Genomic DNA, 19859 nt, shown 5'->3' on the forward strand with positions numbered 1-19859 from the left:
GATGAGCAAACAAGCCTTGGTGCAAGTTACAACATAGGCAGAGTTTTGGATGCCCTCAAGTTTATTCAGGGCAGAACCAACAGGCAAGATGAGCAAAATAAATTTATCTTCAAAGATTCTCAGCTGCCATCTGGATTTGGTCTCAGCCAGTGGAACAAGCATGGCTGATGTCAAGGTATCCAAGGAAGTAAGGTAGGTATCCAAGTGAAGTGAATCAAGCATAATTATTGGACAGTGCCTTCTAAGCATTGTTCAAATTAAAACACAAGCAACCCACACTTGACAAGCTGGGGAACTGGGAACTTGTGAAAATGGTAACTAAAAATTCCAATTGAACCAAGTTATTTAAATGGGATTACAAAAACTATTCTTACCCTGAATCTCCCAAGATGATAACTTTCAGCAAAACCTTCTTCCTAGATGTCATCTTTCAAAGCTGGAAGAAAACAGATTTAGTTAGTTTAGACAAACATTTACTACACACAATTGCTGCGGAGATTAATTGGGACTTCATTGTCTCCTAGTTTCTACACAATCCAAAAGGTTACAGCTACCTAGTGTTATGGCACTGGTCCTGCAAATCAGTTAAACACAAGACAAGTTGTGAAATTGAATTTCATAAATCTATGGGCTGGCATCAGGAAAATACTAGGAAAGCTGCTGGATTGTCAAACTCAACTGGATCACTAATGTCCTTCAGGGAGGGGGAACCTGCATCCCCCACCAGGTCTGACTTGCATGACCCACACTGCTTGACTCAATGCCCTCAGGACAAGGAGTGGTGAATTTTACCTCCAGTCACTCACATCACAATAAAACTGTCACTTGTTGCTAAAACAAACCTTGTCTAATTCTTCCCTCCAAGAGGGTGAATGCAGAGTCAAGGTTCAGCTGAAGATTACAAAGTTAAAGTCCAAATTCTAAATATGACCCAACATTACTGCAGTTCTGGTCACCACATTACAGGAAAGATCTGGTTGCACAAGAGGGCAGAGGAGATTTACAAGGATGTTGCCAAGACTGGAGAATTTTAGCTACAAGATTGGATAAGCAGGGTTTTATTTGGAACAAAGGAGGCGGAGGGGGAACATAATTGAGTTATATGAAATTAGATAGGGTGGCTAGGAAGGAAGGACCCATTTCCCTTAGCAGAGAGGTCAATAACCAGGGGGCATAGATTTAAAGTAATTGGTAGAAGGACTAGAGGGGTGTTGAAGTCTGGAACTCACTGCCTGAAAGGGTAGTAGAGGCAGAAAGAAACTACCACATTTAAAAGAACTTGAACATAACCTACAGGGCTATGGACCATGGTGTAAGAGTTGGATAGCTGTTGGCTGGCACAAACATGGGCCAAATGGCTTCCTTCTGTGCTGTAAATTTCTGATTAGATCTGCCAAAATTTGAGCACCATGATATCAATTGTAAAGAGGCAACTGTGCTGGGTACCTTAATCTTAGACCCATGGTTTGGGTAGAGAATATACTCTTCTGGATGGACATTTACAAAATCTAAATTTAGACTACCACTCAACTCAATTTCTCCAATGTCCTCCACCTCCCATTCACCCAGAATCTGGTTGAATGTTACTCTTGGTGTCAGATGTGACCAGTCAGATTTTTATTATAACAAATGACTCCAGTCAAGTTGGGTTTAAGAATAATGTTTAAGTGCACACTGCATTTTTAGGCTGACTTATCACAGCAAGCAAGCATCCTATCATGGTTAAAGTGTTGTTGGACACTGGCCCACTCAAAGCAATATGCACATTACCCAACCCAAATTAACCTTAACTACGAGAATTGTTATTTCTCCATCCACTTGCATGGGTGGGGTGGGGGGGGGGAGGGGGAGATTCCAATTTGCTACAGGACAAGGTGGAAGAATCTGACTGCCCATGTTAAACTGAAAGCCCAGGTTGGGTCACTTGTAACATTTTGCTGGAAAGTGAAAGTCTAAACACCTCAGTTGCAAAGTCAGTTGAAACAAGCATTTCCACCTAAACACTTTTTAAAAAAGCAATTAGCCACTGATAAAGAAACCCTGCATCTAAAAATAGGGCCTCATGGATGCCATTTATCCTCGAGAACATACATTAGGAAAAAGCAGCACCCTCTTCAATGTACCCTCAAGCAATTTCCTGCAAACGCATGTCCCTTGGTCAACAGTCTGCAGGACAAGTTAAGTGTAGATTTAAAATAAAACCTTCCTAGTACCAAGAAAACGTGTGTTTATACTGCAAAGCATAGTACACAATACTGGAGTTCAGTGTAGAGATTTTACTTCTATTCAAGTGTTCTGCTGCTTCTGGTTTAGAACAGCTTTTATACTCCATGACTAGCAGACTGACAAGGCAGCTTTTGCACAGTAAGTCATCTCTTCATTGCATCAATTGTTCTAAATTATTCATCACTCAATTTACAGCATATAGAGCAGTTGTCTTTGTACACACTGTAGCACAATATGGCTTTTGGATTCAGCAATGTGAATGACTGTCACCTAGTCTATTATTTTTGGCCAAAAATGGTAGAGGGTGAAAGGCCACCCAGGCATTTGACTAGTTCCCCAAGTTCAAAGGCTAGACACTGCAGGCAAAAGACAAATGCCCATGCAACCAAGTTCAGACAACTAAAGTTGATCATTTTGATTGTAAATGCCCTAGAGAAAAGATCATAAAGGAATGATTCTGAAGCTCATACTGCTCTACATATCCAGGAACTTATAGCATCCCTATGGATACCACCTCACCCAAAACAGGCTGACATTTTATCCAAAAAATAGTAAGACTCATTTCTAGCATGTTTCACCATCTTGGGACCCAAAGTGCTTTACAGCCAAAGTATTTTTTGAAGTGTAGAACATGGCAGCCAATTTATGTACAGCAAGCTCCCACAAACAGCAGTGATAAATACTGTCCAGGACACCAGGGAGAACTACCCTGCTCTTTTTTGAAGTAGTACCATGGGATCTTGTGACCACGAGTGTAGACATGGTGTCTGTTTAATGTCTCATCCGAATATCCACCCTATTTATTGGGGCAAATGAAACACCTGACTGCTGCCCCAACATGGATCAGCTAATTCATTAGGTGGCCTCCTGGTCTCAGCTATTTAATTTAGTGCTCAATGAGCAATGACTACCCAATCGGCTACTGGAGGAGTTGGATCTACTTAAAATAGTAACACTGGTAGTAACCGCAAATCTGATTAATGAGAAAAGCAACTTTTTTTGCCGAGTGCATTCTGATGGAATGAAAGGCTTACAACTCTTGGTGTAAAGAGTTACTAGGAGAGGGGTTTGAACCCACACAAGTACAAACCCATTAGATCTTGAGTCCAACACCTTAACCACTCAAAATGGTGTCATGGGATCGTTTACATCCACCTGAGCGCAGATGGGGCCTTAGTTTAACATTTCATCCAAAAGACAGCACAGCACTTGAAAGGCTTACATACAGGAAGGCACCCAGTCAGGTGGTCAGTATTTTGCATTTAAGATTAGAGGGCAAATAGTTCTCTGTACACATCAGTTGTGCCAGACTACAAACCCATGACAGAACAGATATTAAATAGGTAGCAATTACAACAAAATTCAATTCTGTACTGATATTCCCTTGGGGTCAGGCTCAGACTCATCAATCACTTGTAAACAGACCCTGCCCATGGTCAAGAGTATACTTCTACTGCTCAGTAGCTACTTTATAGTATAGTGTGATCTGGGGAACTATCAATGACTCATGTCCTGGATACTGTAATCTCACCCGCCTCTGGGTGTGTTCTTATCTTGTGGAAGGCAGACTTGTGAATTATAAAAATAAGCCCGTCAGCTGGTTTGCATGAAATATGAACAGACAAGTTTTCCAGTAAAATTCAATCAATTCCCTGCACCCATCAGAAATAAGTTGCATAGACATTGCCTTCTGAAATGGGCCTGCTTCATAAAAGTGACTGACTTAGCTTTAGAAAACAAGAGACCCTCTGATTATTCAACCGAAACCTGCTAAAGGCAGTAAGAGGAAGAGAAACAGTTTGACTGCCGATCAGTGCCTCAGCTGCGTGCAGCTTGGCGAACTCTCATTACAACCGACACAAATCTCCTCTTCCTTGTCAGAGGAGAGACCATTAAGATTGTACATCAAATAGGCTAGGCAAGTGGGAAGATAATGGCAAACAGTATATTAAAAAAATACAAATACATTGAGTCAAGTGCAAACAGAAAGAGCACACAAGCCAAGCACCCTTTCAACTACTGTCTTCCCCACCTGTGAGACTGTAGGTCCCACATTGGACTCAGTCACCAGAGAACTCATTTTAGTGTGGAAGCAAGTCATTGCCAACTGAGGGACTGCCCAAGAGAAGACAGTAGAGGGGAAGGAAACATGCATCAAGACAGAGCAGCAAATTTCCCAAGCCCAGGAACCATTCTGGTAAATCTCCTCTGCACCCTCACCAAGGCCTTGACATTCTTTCCAAAGGGCAATACTTCAAGGCAAGGCCTAACCAATGATTTATAAAGATTAGGTTTAGTGTAATTTCCTTGTTTACTATTCTTCTGCCTCTATTTATAAAGGCAAAGGATCTGGTCCGCTTCATCAACTGGTCTTGCCCCCTTCAAAAGATTGTACACATTAACCCCAGGTCCCTCTGTTCCAGCACCCACTTTAAAGATTGTACCATTTAATTTATATTACCCCTCATTGTCCTAAAATGAATCACTTCTCTGCATTAAATTTAATCAGTCATGTATCTGCACATTTCATCAGTCCTGTCCTCCTGAAGTCTGCTACTAATGCTGCTCAGTTTCATTAAGTTTTGTCTCATCTGCAAACTTTGAAATGAAGTTGAGACACAAAATGCAGTTTAACTTTTGTTGGTAAAATGGCAAGACAAAAAGCAAAGTGCACAAATATTTTTATGTGCACTTTACATACTTGACCACTTAGTTACCTGCTAAAATGGTCTACAACAGGTGAAAGCACTAATCATGGTCAGCTCAACCAACCAAAATAACTGCTGCAGGCCAGAAGCAAGCAAGGCCAATCCATAAGCTGTTCAATAGCATAGAAGTAACCATTACCCAATTGCATTAGAGCCAAAAGGAGACAAAGGGGACTAAAGTTAGAGGTAGGTTTCATTGAGCATCTAAAAAAAAGGAAGAGGGGTGTAGGTAGAGGCAGAGAATTTGAGCTTAAAGCCTAGATGGGGCTAATGGTGAGTGAAAGAAATGGAGGATGGACAAGCAGTCAGATTGAGGGGGAACATAATTCTGGAGGGTGTAAGGCTGAGGTGGTGACAGATGAGGGAGATACCTCAGGAACCTACTGTCAACAAGGGCAGACATAAGAGGTCCAACACCACCTTGTGTGCCAGTGCAGCCTTCAGTTGGCTGAGGAAGAGTGTTTGAAGACCAGGACCTCAAACCTGGCACCAAGCTCATGGTCTACAGAGCAGTGGTGATAACTACTCTCCTATATGGCTCAGAGACATGGACTATATACAGCAGGCACCTCAAAACACTGAAGTACCACCAACATTGCCTCCACAAGATCTTGCAAATCCATTGACAGGATAGGTGCACCAACAACAGTGCTCTCACTCAAGTCAACATCAAAGCATTGACCACACTTGATCAGCTCTGTTGGGCAAGCCACATTATTCACATGCCTGACAACTCCCAAAACAAACTATTCAGAACTCAGACATGGCAAGCGAGCCCCAGTTGGGCACCCTCAAAGCCTCCTCAATAAAGTGCAACATCCACATTTAGACCTAGGAATCTCTGGCCCAAGACCATCCAAAGAGGAGAAGTATCCAGGAAGGCGCTGAACACCTCGAATCTCTTCACTGAAGGCATGCTGAAGCCAAGCATCGACAGCGGAAGGAGTGTGTGACAACCCATGCCTGTTCCTCCAACCACTGTCTGCCCTACCTGTGATAGAGACTGTAGGTCCTGCATTGGACTCTTCAGCCACCAGAGAACACATTTTTAGTGTGGAAGCAAGTCATCCTCAACTGAGGGACTGCTAATGATGCTGAGATAAGGTCAAGGCCAAGGAGGGATTGGTGAACAAGGATGATTATTTTCCTTCAATTAAACCTAGGCATTGCTGGACCAGGAATCCATGTAGGTCAGCAAGCACAGCAGCTGTGACTATAGGATGGATATAAAAGCAATGGTAAACATGCAGTATAGATTCACTAGGATATTACAGGAATGAGGAATTATAGTTTGAGAAGTCAAGACTTTATAAAAACAGTCCAGTACTGAGGGAGGTGCAGTTGTTTGGATGACATGAAACAGTGGCCCTGGGTACCCATTGGTGGATGCAAGAGATGCCATGGTATACTTTAAACAGGGACTTCTGGCCAACATTTATTGCAAAGAAACAGATTAACTAATCATAAGCTTTGAAGGTATTTTGAATGCAGGGTAGGTCAGCTCCAAGAAAGTTGTCTAATCTTTTAGGAACAAAAAAAAGCTAGCCAAATCTACCCAGCTTCCTAGATCCTGAACTGTATGGCATTACTAAGTCAGTGTACCAAGCAGGTAGTAGTATAATTAGACAACTGCACTATACTCAACACTTAGATGCTTTATAGAATCAGAATGGTTACAGCGTACGAGGCCATTTGGCCCCTTCAAGCCCATATCGGCTCTCTGCAAGAGCACTTCAGCTAGTCCCACTGCCCTTTCTTCATAGCCCTGCAATTTCAGTTCAGTTACTTATCAATTCCCTTTTGAAAGCCACAATTGAATCTGCCTTCACCACCCTCAAGCAGCACATTCCAGATCCTAACCACTCGCTGCATAAAAAAGTTGTATGTTGCCTTTGATTCTTCTGCCAATCACCTTAAATCTGTGTCCTCTGGTTCTCAATCCTTCCACCAATTGGAACAGTTTCTCTAGCTAGACCTATCAGATTGAGCACTTCCATCAAATCTTCTGCTTGGAGAACAATCCCAGCTTCTCCAATCTATCCATGTAACTGAAGTCCCTAATCCCCAGAACCATTGTAAATCTTTCCTGTACCCTCAAGCCTTCACACCCTTCCTAAGGTTATCTTGAAAGTTTTGGCATTTTTCCACAATACATCTTCAGTTTCAGGTCCTCTTCCTTTGCAAGGACATAAACTAGTCTGTCTAAAAAAAGAAGAGCATACATTACAGCTACTAAAACATTATATTGGAGATAAATGTTGAACAATGCACTTATTCCATCACCAATAGTAAGCTTCAATTTCATAACTTATTGGTTTTATTCTTTGCTGTGGAGTTATTCTAGTTTGCAGAATTAAGTGTTTAACATTAGTGACTAGTGAACCAACAGTTCATGTGTTCACTGCTGCAAGGGCTGATTTATGATTCTTCAAAGATGCTAACAGGAGGCAGAGGTGAGCAGATGCATTAATCAGCCACTGAATGTTATCATTTGAGGTAGCCGAGAGCAGTTTTGAGATTCCATTATTTGAATCCAGTTAGTTCTGGATGGCTTAGATTCACTCCAAGTATCCTATCTCCTAGCTGGGAGAGCAGAAATGGAAAGCCAAGGAGCCAAGGCATCTGAAGGTGTTCTTTCATTTAAGGGTCAAAGAGTAGGCCAGCTACCCAAACTGGACTCTTAGCCCTAGAACATCACTGCACGAGTTCCTTGGGAAAGCATTCTAGGCCTAACTATCTTCAGCTGCTTCAATGACCTATCAAAAGTGGGGCTGTTTGCTGATTATTTCACAGTGCTCAGCCCCATTTGCAACTCAGTGAAGCCGACCATGTCCACATGCAAGACTTGGACAACATCCAGCCTTGGGCTGCTAACTGACAACTCACATTCATGCAACACATGTTACAATAGCAAAGATTTCCAACAAGAGCCTAACCACCTCCCAAAGACATTACCATATCCTCACCATCAACATTTCACAATTGACCAGAAACTCAACTGGACTAAAATGGCATGGCTACTAGAACATGTCAGAGGCTGGATATTCTGCAGCAAGCAGCTGACTCCACAAAACTTTTCCACCACCCACAAGGAGTATGATGGAATGCTCTCGTCTTATTGCAGCTGCATCCTTCCAGGCAAGAATTTTGGCACTATCTAGGACAAAGCAGTCCACTTGACTGGCACTTCACCCACTAGCCTAAACACCCACCCCTCCACCACTGGCATAGCATGGTTGAAGTTAAAGGATACACTGAAGCAACTTGCCAAGGCTTCTTTGGGAGCACCTCAACCATCCTGAAGGATTTAGATATCCTCTGTAGTCACCAAGTCTAAATCCTGCAACTATCTACCCAACAGCATTGTGGGAGCACTTTAAGTCAGCTCACAACATCCTTCTCAAGGACTAAGGGTTGCCAATTAATGCCAGCAACATCCATATCTGAAGAATGACAGTGATACAAATCTCAGTTCACCCATGGAGATTGGATCTTCAGCCAGAATTAAATCCAACAGGGGCATTCACCAAATTTAAATGCCCAAAAGCCTCAGATCAGACCCATTATCATTGATGATTAGGGGAAAATTGTAGATCATGTGAATAAATGCTTATGCATAGATAATCTGGAAACAGGGAAGCTGAATGGATATCCCAAGTGACTCAAGTCACCCCAGCTGTTTCCTGGTCATTTTTACATGTTTGTATGTACATTATTGACTACACATCAAAATGTACTTCATTGGCTGTAAAGCACTTTGGGACAGAGGTTGTGAAAGGCACTGTAGAAATGCAAAGACTCAACATCGACTACTTCAGTCAGTCTAATACCAGAGTACACATTTACCACAACATGGTTGGAGAAATAGATTTACCAAAAAAACTTCGTGAAATGTTTCTGCCTCATTATTCTGAATATTATGCTCAAAGTAATTCGGAAGGGATGAGCTTTGTGGGGATGCATGATCCTCCTTGACTCAAGTTTCTTGTAATGTTCAATGCTTCACCTCAGACTGCTCCCATTAGCAGGCAGCCTACAAGATATCCATGCGTAGCCTGGAGCCTCAACCATTTACAATCTATTAATGACTTGGATGAAGGGACCAAGTGTAATATTGCCAAATATGATAAAGATAGGTGGAAAAACAAGTTGTGAGGACAAAGAATCTGCAAAGGGATATAGATAGGCTAAGTGGGTGGGCAAACGGAGTACAATGTGGGAAAATGAGATGTTATCCACTTAGTAGGAATAAACTAAAAAAAAAAATTTTAAATGGAGAAACTACAAAATGCTGCAGTACGGTTGGATCTTGGAGTCCATGTACATGAAGTATGCAGGTACAGCAAGTAATCAGAAAGGCAAATGGAATGTTAGCCGTTATTGCAAGGGGGATAGAATATAAGTAGGGAAGTCCTGCTCCAACTGTACAGGGTATGAGAGACCACATCTGGAGTACTGTGTACAGTTTTGGTCTCTTAAAAAAGGGATATACTTGCATTAGAGGCAGTTCAGAGAAGGTTCACAAGGTTGATTCCAGAGATGACAGCTTCAACCTTATGACAAACCCAAGATGAATGAGAGAAGATTTCATTGAAATATACAAGATTGAGGGGGCTCGACAGGGTAGATGGAGGATGTTTCCCCTCAAGGGGGAAATCTAGAACTCAGGCATAGGTTCACAATGGCCCGGGGAGAGGAGAAGGGGGGGGGGAGGAGGAGAGGAGAGGTCACCCATTTAAAACAGGTGAGAAATTCCTCCTCAAGGGTCATGAATCTTTGGAATTCTCTACCCAAGAGCTGTAGAGGCTCAGTCATTGAATATATTTGACAGATTTTTGAACAATAGGGGAATGAAGGGTTTTGGGAAACAGGCAAGTGGTAGAGCAGACCAACTCCTCATTACTTATGCTCTTATGCACACTGGAAGCTTTGGCCTGGATATTAGACTTCAATATTGACATTTGATTTGCTACTACCACACAAGCAAGTCCTGCAACCACCAGCATTCACTTTTCCTGCCCTTTCCTTCATTATACCAAGTTTTGTAGGACGGAGATCCAATTTCACTGCTGTGTTTTTTCTACACTTCAAGTGGACATGGCCTGAAAATTTAACCACCAGGTCTTTAATTCTAATGACTGCACCAAATGTACCAGTTGAGTTAATTATTAAGTGTGTTAAAAATCCTCAAATACTCCCTACATTGGCTCCCTGCTGCCACCCCCCCCCCCATTTTGACCATTCCACTGCAGCCCCCACCCACTTTTAACCAAGAATTGAAAAAACTGGCTAAAACAGGGGCAGTAGCAAATTGTTCAGAGATGATCAAATTCAGTCTCCAGCATGGAACTAGAATTTCCCCAGGAAGATAAGGAAAGCATGAAAGAATTGGATGGGTCATCAATAGACTACAGAAGTCAATGGTACAGACTTCCTACAAGGCTACTTCAAATGGAGTAGCTCATTAGCAACTTGCATTTATATAGTGCCTTTAATGCAGAAAAACATCCCTGGCACCACAAGCATAATCAGACTAAAGTGTATTGTATACATTTAGGACCAAAATCAAATTCCATAGGCAAAAAAAAGTTGGATTTATATAGCACCTTTCACAACCACCAGACATGTCAAAGCACTTTACAGCCAAAGTACTTTGAGTGTATCACTGTTGTAATGTGGGTGAAGGTGCAGCGAATGAGGGTTCGGGGCCCACGGGAAGCATGGGCCAGCCCACATTGCGATGTGCATGTGCACTAGGTCCATGCAGCAGAGCAGGTCTCCAGTCATCCTGGTTCAACCCTTGCCACTGGATAAAGGCCTAGCTCTGTCAAGCCAGTGTGGTGGCTGATGTGCAACAGTCACCATACATTAAAACAATCCAAATTCCATCCCTTCAACTGGAGTTCAGGACTGGAACATCAGGTTCTTCATTGAAACATCTGAAAACTCACGAGGACTGCCTTAAAGTTGTAATGTAGGAAACACAGCAGCCAATTTGTGCACAAGCAAGCTCCCACAAACAGCAATGTGATAATGACCAGATAATCTGTTTGTTATGTTGATAGAGGGAAAAATATTGGCCTCCAGGGAGACCGCCCCACTCTTTGAATTGTGCCATGGGATCTTTAACATCCAAGCGCAGACGGGGCCTCAGTTTAATATCTCATCTGAAAGAAAGCACCTCCAACAGTGCAGTGCTCCCTCAGCTTGTGCATGCGCTCAAGTCCCTGGAGTGGGACTTAAACCCACAACCTTCTGACGAGAGAGAGAGAGAGAGAGAGAGAGAGAGAGAGAGAGAGAGAGAGAGAGAGAGAGAGAGAGAGAGAGAGAGACAAGGACAATCCAGGGAACTCTAGGAGAGCCAAGCTGGACATGCATTACTGGTTAGAAGGCACCCTGAAGCAGGGGATAAGGAAAGCCCTGGATAGGCATCATGTCACAAATAATCAGCAATAGATTTGAGGGGACTTGCCTAACTAATTTACTGAAGTTCTGAGAAAGAGACTGCAACAAGGAAAATGGTGGATGTAACATTTATATTTCAGAAACACTTATCAAGCCATACATGTGATTGGTCCATAAAATAGGAAGGCATTCAATAGGACACCAGTACTGAAGGTGGATTGAAAGTTGGCTGTACCAGGGAAAGCAAATGCAATTGTGTCAACATAGCAAGAGGTCAGTCACAGGTGATCACAGGATCAGTGCCAGATGGAACAGAGCACTCCAGGTCTGTGACAAGTCAGTACCTAAGAGAAAGTGACTAATTGGTCACAGTATTTTCAGCTTTCAAATGTTCAGTTTCTCTTTCTGAAGCTCAATGTCAAGTTTGTTGGATTCCAGGTAAGTTACACTGGTGAATTCTATGAAGTAATTTCTGTATCCTCAGTCTCAATATCTGCAAGTAAATCAGCTACTCTAGTCACAAGGCAGAAAGGACACTAACCGAAAGGAATTACCAAATAGTACAAGCAGTTCACAAGAACCAATTTCACTGGTTGAGAAAAAGCCTCAATACCACTGCTCAATTTACATTGGCCAACAACTTTCAATATTGCAAGACATCCTAAAGCACAACACAACTTGGGTCAAGACTGAAGGCAAAGAGAAACGACACATTGAAGAGGCAAATTTTAAGCAGGCTGTTGAAGGGGGAAGACATTACAAGGCAGAGTAGTTGGAGGAGGATGTTCAAATGTGGGGGCAAGATTGCCAACACTAATGGTAGAGCAGGGTGGGGAAAACAGCATACTAGAGTTGAAAGACTAAGGGTGCAAGCAGGCAGATGCAGGAAGGAGAAAGGTTAAAGGGATCTCTTTTTTTAAAAAGTCAATGGAGGCAGCAAGGGAGTTAGGCAAACAGAACAGGATGTGGGCACATGTTCTGCATGAACTGGAGCTAATGGATGGTGGAGCCGAGGCCACCGGCATGGAGAGCGTTTAAAGAGTCTACAGGTGACAAGGGTTTCGGTAGCAGTGGGGCAAGGTATGTTTCAGATGGAAGTTCACACTTCAGCAATAGGCTGAAGATAGTTTGCAGGGGGTTAGAAAGTTATTGGGTAAAAGATTAAAAATAAATTTCCCATCAGTTTTGTGAAGCCTTAGCTTGAAAGCTGAAGCTTCAAAAGTCTAATTTAGCTACATAAAGCCCTGCTGCCCAGCCAATTTTATGCTTACTATACATGTAATTTAAAAGCAGCATTATCATGAGTTTTGCCTATTTATAACAATCCTTAGAGCAATGTGACAAGATCAACAAGCTGGCACAATAAATGAACTAGCAATGCCTGAAATACTCCAGTACAACACTAATGAACTCCAATTATTCACAATAGTACTCATCCCTTCAAGTAATTAAGCTTTAAACTCTTTCATCCTAATCAGACACATGTGTGGCTTTGGGCTTGGTGTTTCAATCACCTAACCTCTGCTCTCAACATCCCAGGTTGCTAGCTACAATGATGGCAAAAAAGAGCAGACCATTGTAGTGTCCAGTCCTGGAGGATTCCTTCAAAAAAAAAGTGGCACTCCATACTGAACCTGAACCATGAGCTTCAGAATCATCATAGGAGGCTATGCAGTTCCTCATGCCAGCTCTTCGAAAGGGCTATCCAATTTAGTTCTCCCCACCCCCTCATAACCCTGCAAATATTAACAGATATAGCCAATCCCCTTTTGAAAGTTACTACTGAATCTGCTTCCACCACCCTTTCAGGCAGCATGTTCCAGGTCACAACAACTCACTGTGTTCAAAACAAACAGATCACCCCCTCTCGTTCTTTTGCCAATTTTAATGCGTCCTTTGGTTACCGACCCTACCAGTGGAAACAGTTTCTCCATCAAAATCCTTCATAATTTTGATCACCCCTATTAAATCCCCCTCAAATCATCTCTGCTCCATGGAAAACAATCCCAGCTTCTCTTGTCTCCACATAACTGAAGTCATTCATTCCTGGTAAATCTCCTCTGCACCTTCTCCAAGGCCTTAACAGCCTAGAATGGGACACTACTCTAACTGAAGCTGAACCAGTGATTTATGAAAGGTTCAGCAAAACTTCCTTGCTTTTGTACTCTGCCACTATTTATAAAAACCAAGGGTTCCTTTTCTTAAAAAGCTTTATCAATTTGTCCAATCTTCAAAAGATGTGTATGTACATTCCCAAATCTCTGTTCCTGCACCCCTTAGTTTATATTGCCTCTCCTCATTCTTCCTCCCAAAATCAATCACTTCACACTAGTTTGCAGTAGCCTCCCAGCACCGGACAAGAGTCTTTACCCATTTAGTCACCAGTAATTCACTTCATGTGGGAGTAACCTGAAGGGACTGATTATATTTAAATGGCAGCATCATGAGAGAAAGGTCTGGAGGAATACCACCAACGATGTCTCCAAAAGATCCTGCAAATCCCCTTGGAGGACAGAGGTACCAACGTTACCATCCTCGACCAGGCCAACATCAAAGCACTGACCACTTGATCTGCTCCACTGGGCAGGCCGCACTGCTTGCATGTCAGATATGAGACTCCTAAAGCAAGCACGCTACACTCCTTCACAGTAAACAAGCCAAAGGTGGGCGGAGGAAATATTACAAGGACACCATCAAAGCCTCCCTGATAAAATGCAACATCCTCACTGACACCTGGGAGACCCTGGCCAAAGACCGCCCCAAGTGGAGGAAGTGCATCCGGGAGGGCACTGAGCACCAAATCTCAGAGCATGCAGAAATCAAGCATAGGCAGTGGAAAGAGGGTTCAGCAAACCAGTCCCACCCACCCTTTCCCTCCAATGACTATCTGTCCCACCTATGGCAGGGACTGTAGTCCAATGAGAACCAGCCACTTAAGGACTCATTTTAAGAGTGGAAGCAAGTTTTCCTCAATTCCAAGGGACTGCCTCTGATGATAGAAAGGTCTAATCAAGCTTGACTGCTGCAAGAATGGAACTCCCCCTCCAACTGAAGTATTTTGGGGTTGGCCAGGCTGTATATACACACAAACAGGATACCTAGAACCCTTCAATCTCATTAGGATGGTCCAGTTAAGGGTGGATATTTGCCCAGAGGGCAGTCATGAGTGGAATGTATGCACTATTTGGTGCTTCAAAAGCATCAAGGTATGCTGCCAGTGAATGAGGGGGAGGTTCTGCAATAATCTTCAGGTGAGCACCTGAAATTTGCCATTTTGATGACTAACTGCATTTAGTCTCAGCAACACCCGACAGCAAACAGAAATGCAGGGATGTGTCGGTACTTGCAACATGCAATCCCAAACACTCAATTCCCACTGTATCAACCTCTACTAAAGTGCAGAAGGATTACAATTGTGGCACTATCTTTCCAAACACACTGTTAATTCACATTGGAAGCAGGGACACTATTTATCCCGACAAGTTAATCAAAAAAAAAGACAGGCACTGGTTTTGAGAAACACTTGGGGGCATGAAGGTGGTATACAAAAAGATTGTTGCAATATAAAACATCTATTTCTATAGGATCATAGGAATAGATTATCCATCTGGCCAGTGCAAGCATTTAGAAACTCAAGACAAAAGGTGCACTCACAAATAGTCAACAGAACCTCATCACTTGAACAACAAGATGCATACGGATGACAAGTACAGGTCAGACACATCGCTGTGCAGCTCCTGCAGAAAGTGTAAGTGAGATCTACACAGGAAAGAATCAGTTGGGATCCCCACAATGCCGACATTCACCATCTAGGTTCGTGCATGAGAAACAGCCATGGGAGGGATATTGGCACCTGTGGAAGTGGACCCAGTAAATCAGCACATTGAGGGAGGAGGTTCTGCTGTGTTTGGAAATCACGTGTTTTTTTGCAGCAGCACCCTGATCCTAACTAGCTTTGTGGGAGAGTGGGTACACAGCTGCTCAAAACAAATTGGGTCCAATAAACTTTATTTCAAGTTTTCCATTTTGCACAGTGAAGTGCATTGTTTTAAGAGCAAACCTGTATTCAACCAATGCCTTTCATATCCTCAGGACATCCCAAAATGCTTCAGAACTAATGAAGCATTTTGGTTAAGGGATTAAAGAATCCTCCCCTGCTCTTCTTCAAATAGTGCTGTGGGATCTATTGCATCCACTCAATGGCAGACAGGGCCTCGGTTTAACATCTCATGCAGAAGACAGCACCTCCCAACAGTGCAGTACTGCACTGAAGTGTCAGCCTGGATTACATCAAGTCTCTGGAGTGAGGCTTGAACCCATGACCAGTGGACCAAAAAACAAGTGTGCTACCACAGAGCCATGGCTGACAGAATTTCACTCATTTTGGGACCTTTCCAGCTCTCTATTTTGGCAATCAGGAGGAGCTTTAATTATTTAGAAAAGTTATAAAGTACAGCTGAAATATATAAGACTGTATATAATGCAAGTCACCAACACATCTAAACCAAGGACAGTCACACAATTCCATGTGGCAACATCCAATAATTTATATCTATATAGCACCTTTAATATAGCTCAACATCCCAAGACAGGTGTGTGATCAGACAAAATTTGACCAAGCCACATAAGCTTGGTCATAAAGAAGTTTTAAAGGAGTGTCTTAAAAAGAAAAAAGGCAGAGAGGTTTAGGCAGGGAGTTCCAGAGCTTGGGCCTTGGCTGAAGGCACAGCCACCAATGGTGGAACGATTAAAATCAGGGATGCAGTCAGAATTTGATGGAGATCTCAATCATTGCACTTAAATTGCAACAATGAATACCACAAACTAGTCGATTTTAATTATAGCTATTTGCTTTGAAGGTGCAGCCCATCCTAGGTGTATTTGATAGGAGTATTCCACTGCCTGGCCATGACAGTCATTGTGGGAACAACAGACTAAAGGCAACCTGCCAGCAAAGTAACTTCTCTTTTTGGAGCCAGGCTTCAGATGGCATGGCAGCAAATTGCATCAGCACAGTGCCATAGGAAAATAAAAAAAGGATGAAAGGTTTCAATCCCCACTGTGCAACGTTGCGATTCTCACCCCCGGGCTGTCATGGGTAGTGGTGGGAGCAGCTGTAGGTGAGAATTTGAGCAGTGCACTAACTGCATTTAATTAAGAGCAAGAGTAAGGAATGCAAGTGCTGGGAAGTGGAACACAAATACCCATCAGCCATAACCATCCTCGTTGCAACATCTCTACAAGGAAATAAAGCTCCTGAACACTTTTTAAAAAACATAACAGCCCTTGCTGTGCTCAGCAGAGTCACACTAGGTACTTAAGCGTCATGTGAGCTATTGACTAGTGCCCAAACACTTAAGGACCACTCAAACTCTCACCTACAGCTGCTCCCACCACATTCTCACTTTACTGCAATTCCAGTGACATTAATGCCATTGAAACAGCACATTTGCTCACAATTCACAAACTGCTGCTGTACAAACTGCAGCATTCCACTCTTAGTCACAGCTTTTTAAACAAGGATAAATCCTAGTCAGTATAAACAACTTGGATTTATATAGTGCCTTTAGCATAGTAAATCATCAAGGCACTCAAGTATTACAAGACCAAAAAAAATTGATGCCAAGCCACACAAGGAGAAATTAGCACAGGTGACAAAGTTTGGTCAAAGAGGTAGGCTTTAAGGAGCATCTTGAGGGGGTAGGGAACTCCAGAACTGAGGGCCTAGAAAACAGAAGGCATGGCCACCAATGGTTGAATCATCAAGGATGCACAAGAGGGTAGAATTAGAGTGCAGACATCTCATGGGGGTTGTGGGGCTGAAGATCAGAGATAGGGAGGGGTGAGGCCACTGAAGGATTTGAAAATTTTAAAAGAAAGGCTTGCTTAACCAGGAGCCAGCAAGCACAGGGGTGATAGCACACAGGCAGCCAAATTCTATACTCCCAGCAACTTAGTGCATTGAAAAATGCATAAATATAACAGTAGCAGCCACACATGTACCTGTCACTACAAACTGCACACTTCCAAATTACTCAATTTGGGACAAGTTTTTAAAGAAACTTAAGCACACTTTTAATTCCAAGTACTTTTCTTACACACAAGCCAGATGTCAAAAGGAGAAGGAACTATAGCCCAAAAGTAGACTTAATCCAGCCATCAAAAACAGTATCCTGTACCAATCTGTACTATCAGTACAAAACTAATGAGCTCATGCCCTCAGGGGAAAAAGAGACAATATCCTACACAAGGAAACACCCTTGGTGATCCCATGGTAACTTACCCAATACATGCATGAATCTAGTGTTCAAGCCCGGTTAGTAATAAGTCATGTGTTTTATCAGCTGCAAGAATCACGAGGAGCAGAGCTTAGACTTCGAGCCAATCACCACAATCTTATTTATGCAGAAGGAACCACCCTCAATCTTTCCAATTGGACAAAGGCTGCAACATGCATCCATCTGACTACCATTCAAGTCCCAATTGGTTCATCCAGCTGTCCATGATCCAGCGTGAATACAAAGCACGTCAATTTCCACAGTAAATAGGCACAACAAAGGCACTTATGCATTCAAGCCCGCAAAGATAACTAGCTAGCAAATAACAGGACACAGGGGGAAATCAGTGGCAAGAGTCAAGCCAACTAGGTTACAAAAACATTGCAACAGAAGTAAACAGCCAAAAAAAAATTATGTTAGACAAAAAGGTAAAATTAAATTTCACTCAGTTCTGTGCACCAGAAACTTCGAGCAGCAAGACTTCAAAAACCGGGCAATAACTGACTATACTAGCTATGTAACTAAACAACCAAATAAAAAGAAACTGCAAGCCTTTGTGAAATGTTAAAATACAAGAGCTTTTCTTTTATTTAAAAATGTCAATTCAAAAACAAAATTGAGCTTAGTCATTCTGAATCTTAAGCTTTTGGGCAGTTTACTAAAAGCACCATTGGGTCCAGATAGCTCAAAACAATTATGTTTTAGAGAAGGGGGAAGGAGGAAAACACCTTTATCAAGTAGCCAGGAGAATTATCCATAAACATAACTACATAAAAAAGTACCTAGATACAAACACACACACATATACTATGAGAAAAAAGATATATAAAAGCAAGGAGGCACAATCACACTTGACTTAAAGTGAAGTCATGGTTAAAACTACGATTGAAGGTTTTGCTGTCAAAGTTACAAATGGAACAGAATTAAACCAAAGAGAGATTAGAATTTAGTTTTAAAACTGCATTGAAGAGTTTGCAGCAAAAGCACGCCATCGGGTGATATTTTTTGTTGTTGCATTTCGAAACGATTAAAAAAGGAAGGACTCCCCGGCCGGGCGGGGAGGCTCATGAATATTGGATGCAGCGCAGATGCTGCTGTGCCCAGGGCTCGGGACTTGTGTCAATCAAAGGGGGCGCTGTCCCGTTGCTCGGGGGCTCCTATCAATCACACGATGGGGTCCCGTTGCTAAGGCCTGTTGGAATGGGCCTAGGCCCCAGTGCCCGGGCCTCCCCGCTCGACTCCGGTCACCCGCAGTCCGCTTTCTCCCCCGTTCCGCCCCGCCGCCGCTCGGACTCAGCAACCTCCCTCTCCTTGTCCCCAACCGTCTGAGGACTCGATGAAACTCACCTGAGCCGGGCCTGACGATGTGCGTGTATCAGTGAGCTGTCTTCCTCTCTCTCTCTCTCGCTTCTGCTCCTTCCGCCGCTTATCAGCCGCAGCCTGCGTCACCAAACCTGACGTCAACGTCAGCTCGCGCGTGACATCACGCGCAAACCGCCCTCTCTCAGAGAAAAAAGCCGCCTGCTCTGCGGGTCCTAGCGCCCGCCCTCTATAAAGCAAGAACAAACAATTACATCATCATCCATCATGAGCGGTCTCTGGTATCAAGGATGACTTGCTTCGACGCCAAAAAGCGACAAGCAAGTAATCGGGAAGGCAAATAGAATGTTGGCCTTTATTGCAAGGGGGATAGAGTATAAAAGCAGAGAGGTCCTGCTGCAACTGTACAGGGCATTGGTGAGGCCATACCTGGAATACTGCGTACAGTTTTGGTCTCCGTATTAAGGATGGATATTCTTGCATTGGAGACTATTCAGAGAAGGTTCACTAGGTTGATTCCGGAGATGAGGAGGTTGCCTTATGAAGATAGGTTGAATAGGTTGGGCCTATACACACTGGAGTTCAGAAGAATAAGAGGTGATCTTATCGAAACATATAAGATATTGAGGGGGCTCAACAAGATGGATGCAGAGAGGTTATTTCCACTCATAGGGGAAACTAAAACTAGGGGACATAGTCTCAGAATAAGGGGCCGCCCATTTAAAACTGAGATGAGGAGGAATTTCTTCTCTCAGAGAGTTGCAAATCTGTGGAGTTCACTGCCCCCAAGAGCTGTGGAGGCTGGGTCATTGAATATATAGACAGATTTTTGAGCGATAAGAGATTAAAGGGTTATGGGGAGCAGGCAGGGAAGTGGAACTGAGTCCATGATCAGATCAGCCATGATCTTATTAAATGGCGG

The 19859-nt window shown here is 43.0% G+C and overlaps 1 protein-coding gene across 1 annotated transcript in view; it reads right to left on the reverse strand.

The window, feature by feature from the left end:
- Nucleotides 1-19072, reverse strand: part of LOC139277333 (ras-related protein Rab-7a) — a 40165-nt gene extending 21093 nt beyond the window's left edge. The window contains exons 1-2 of the mRNA XM_070895659.1: nucleotides 18965-19072; nucleotides 375-436 (exon numbers count right to left, since the gene is read on the reverse strand). Coding sequence (XP_070751760.1) covers nucleotides 375-427 — 53 coding nt within the window. The 5' untranslated portion in view covers nucleotides 428-436; nucleotides 18965-19072. The remainder of the gene's footprint in view (nucleotides 1-374; nucleotides 437-18964) is intronic.
- Nucleotides 19073-19859: the final 787 nt, after the last annotated feature.

This window comes from Pristiophorus japonicus, chromosome 12 (assembly GCF_044704955.1).
Source record: "Pristiophorus japonicus isolate sPriJap1 chromosome 12, sPriJap1.hap1, whole genome shotgun sequence".
Lineage (NCBI taxonomy): Eukaryota > Metazoa > Chordata > Chondrichthyes > Pristiophoridae > Pristiophorus > Pristiophorus japonicus.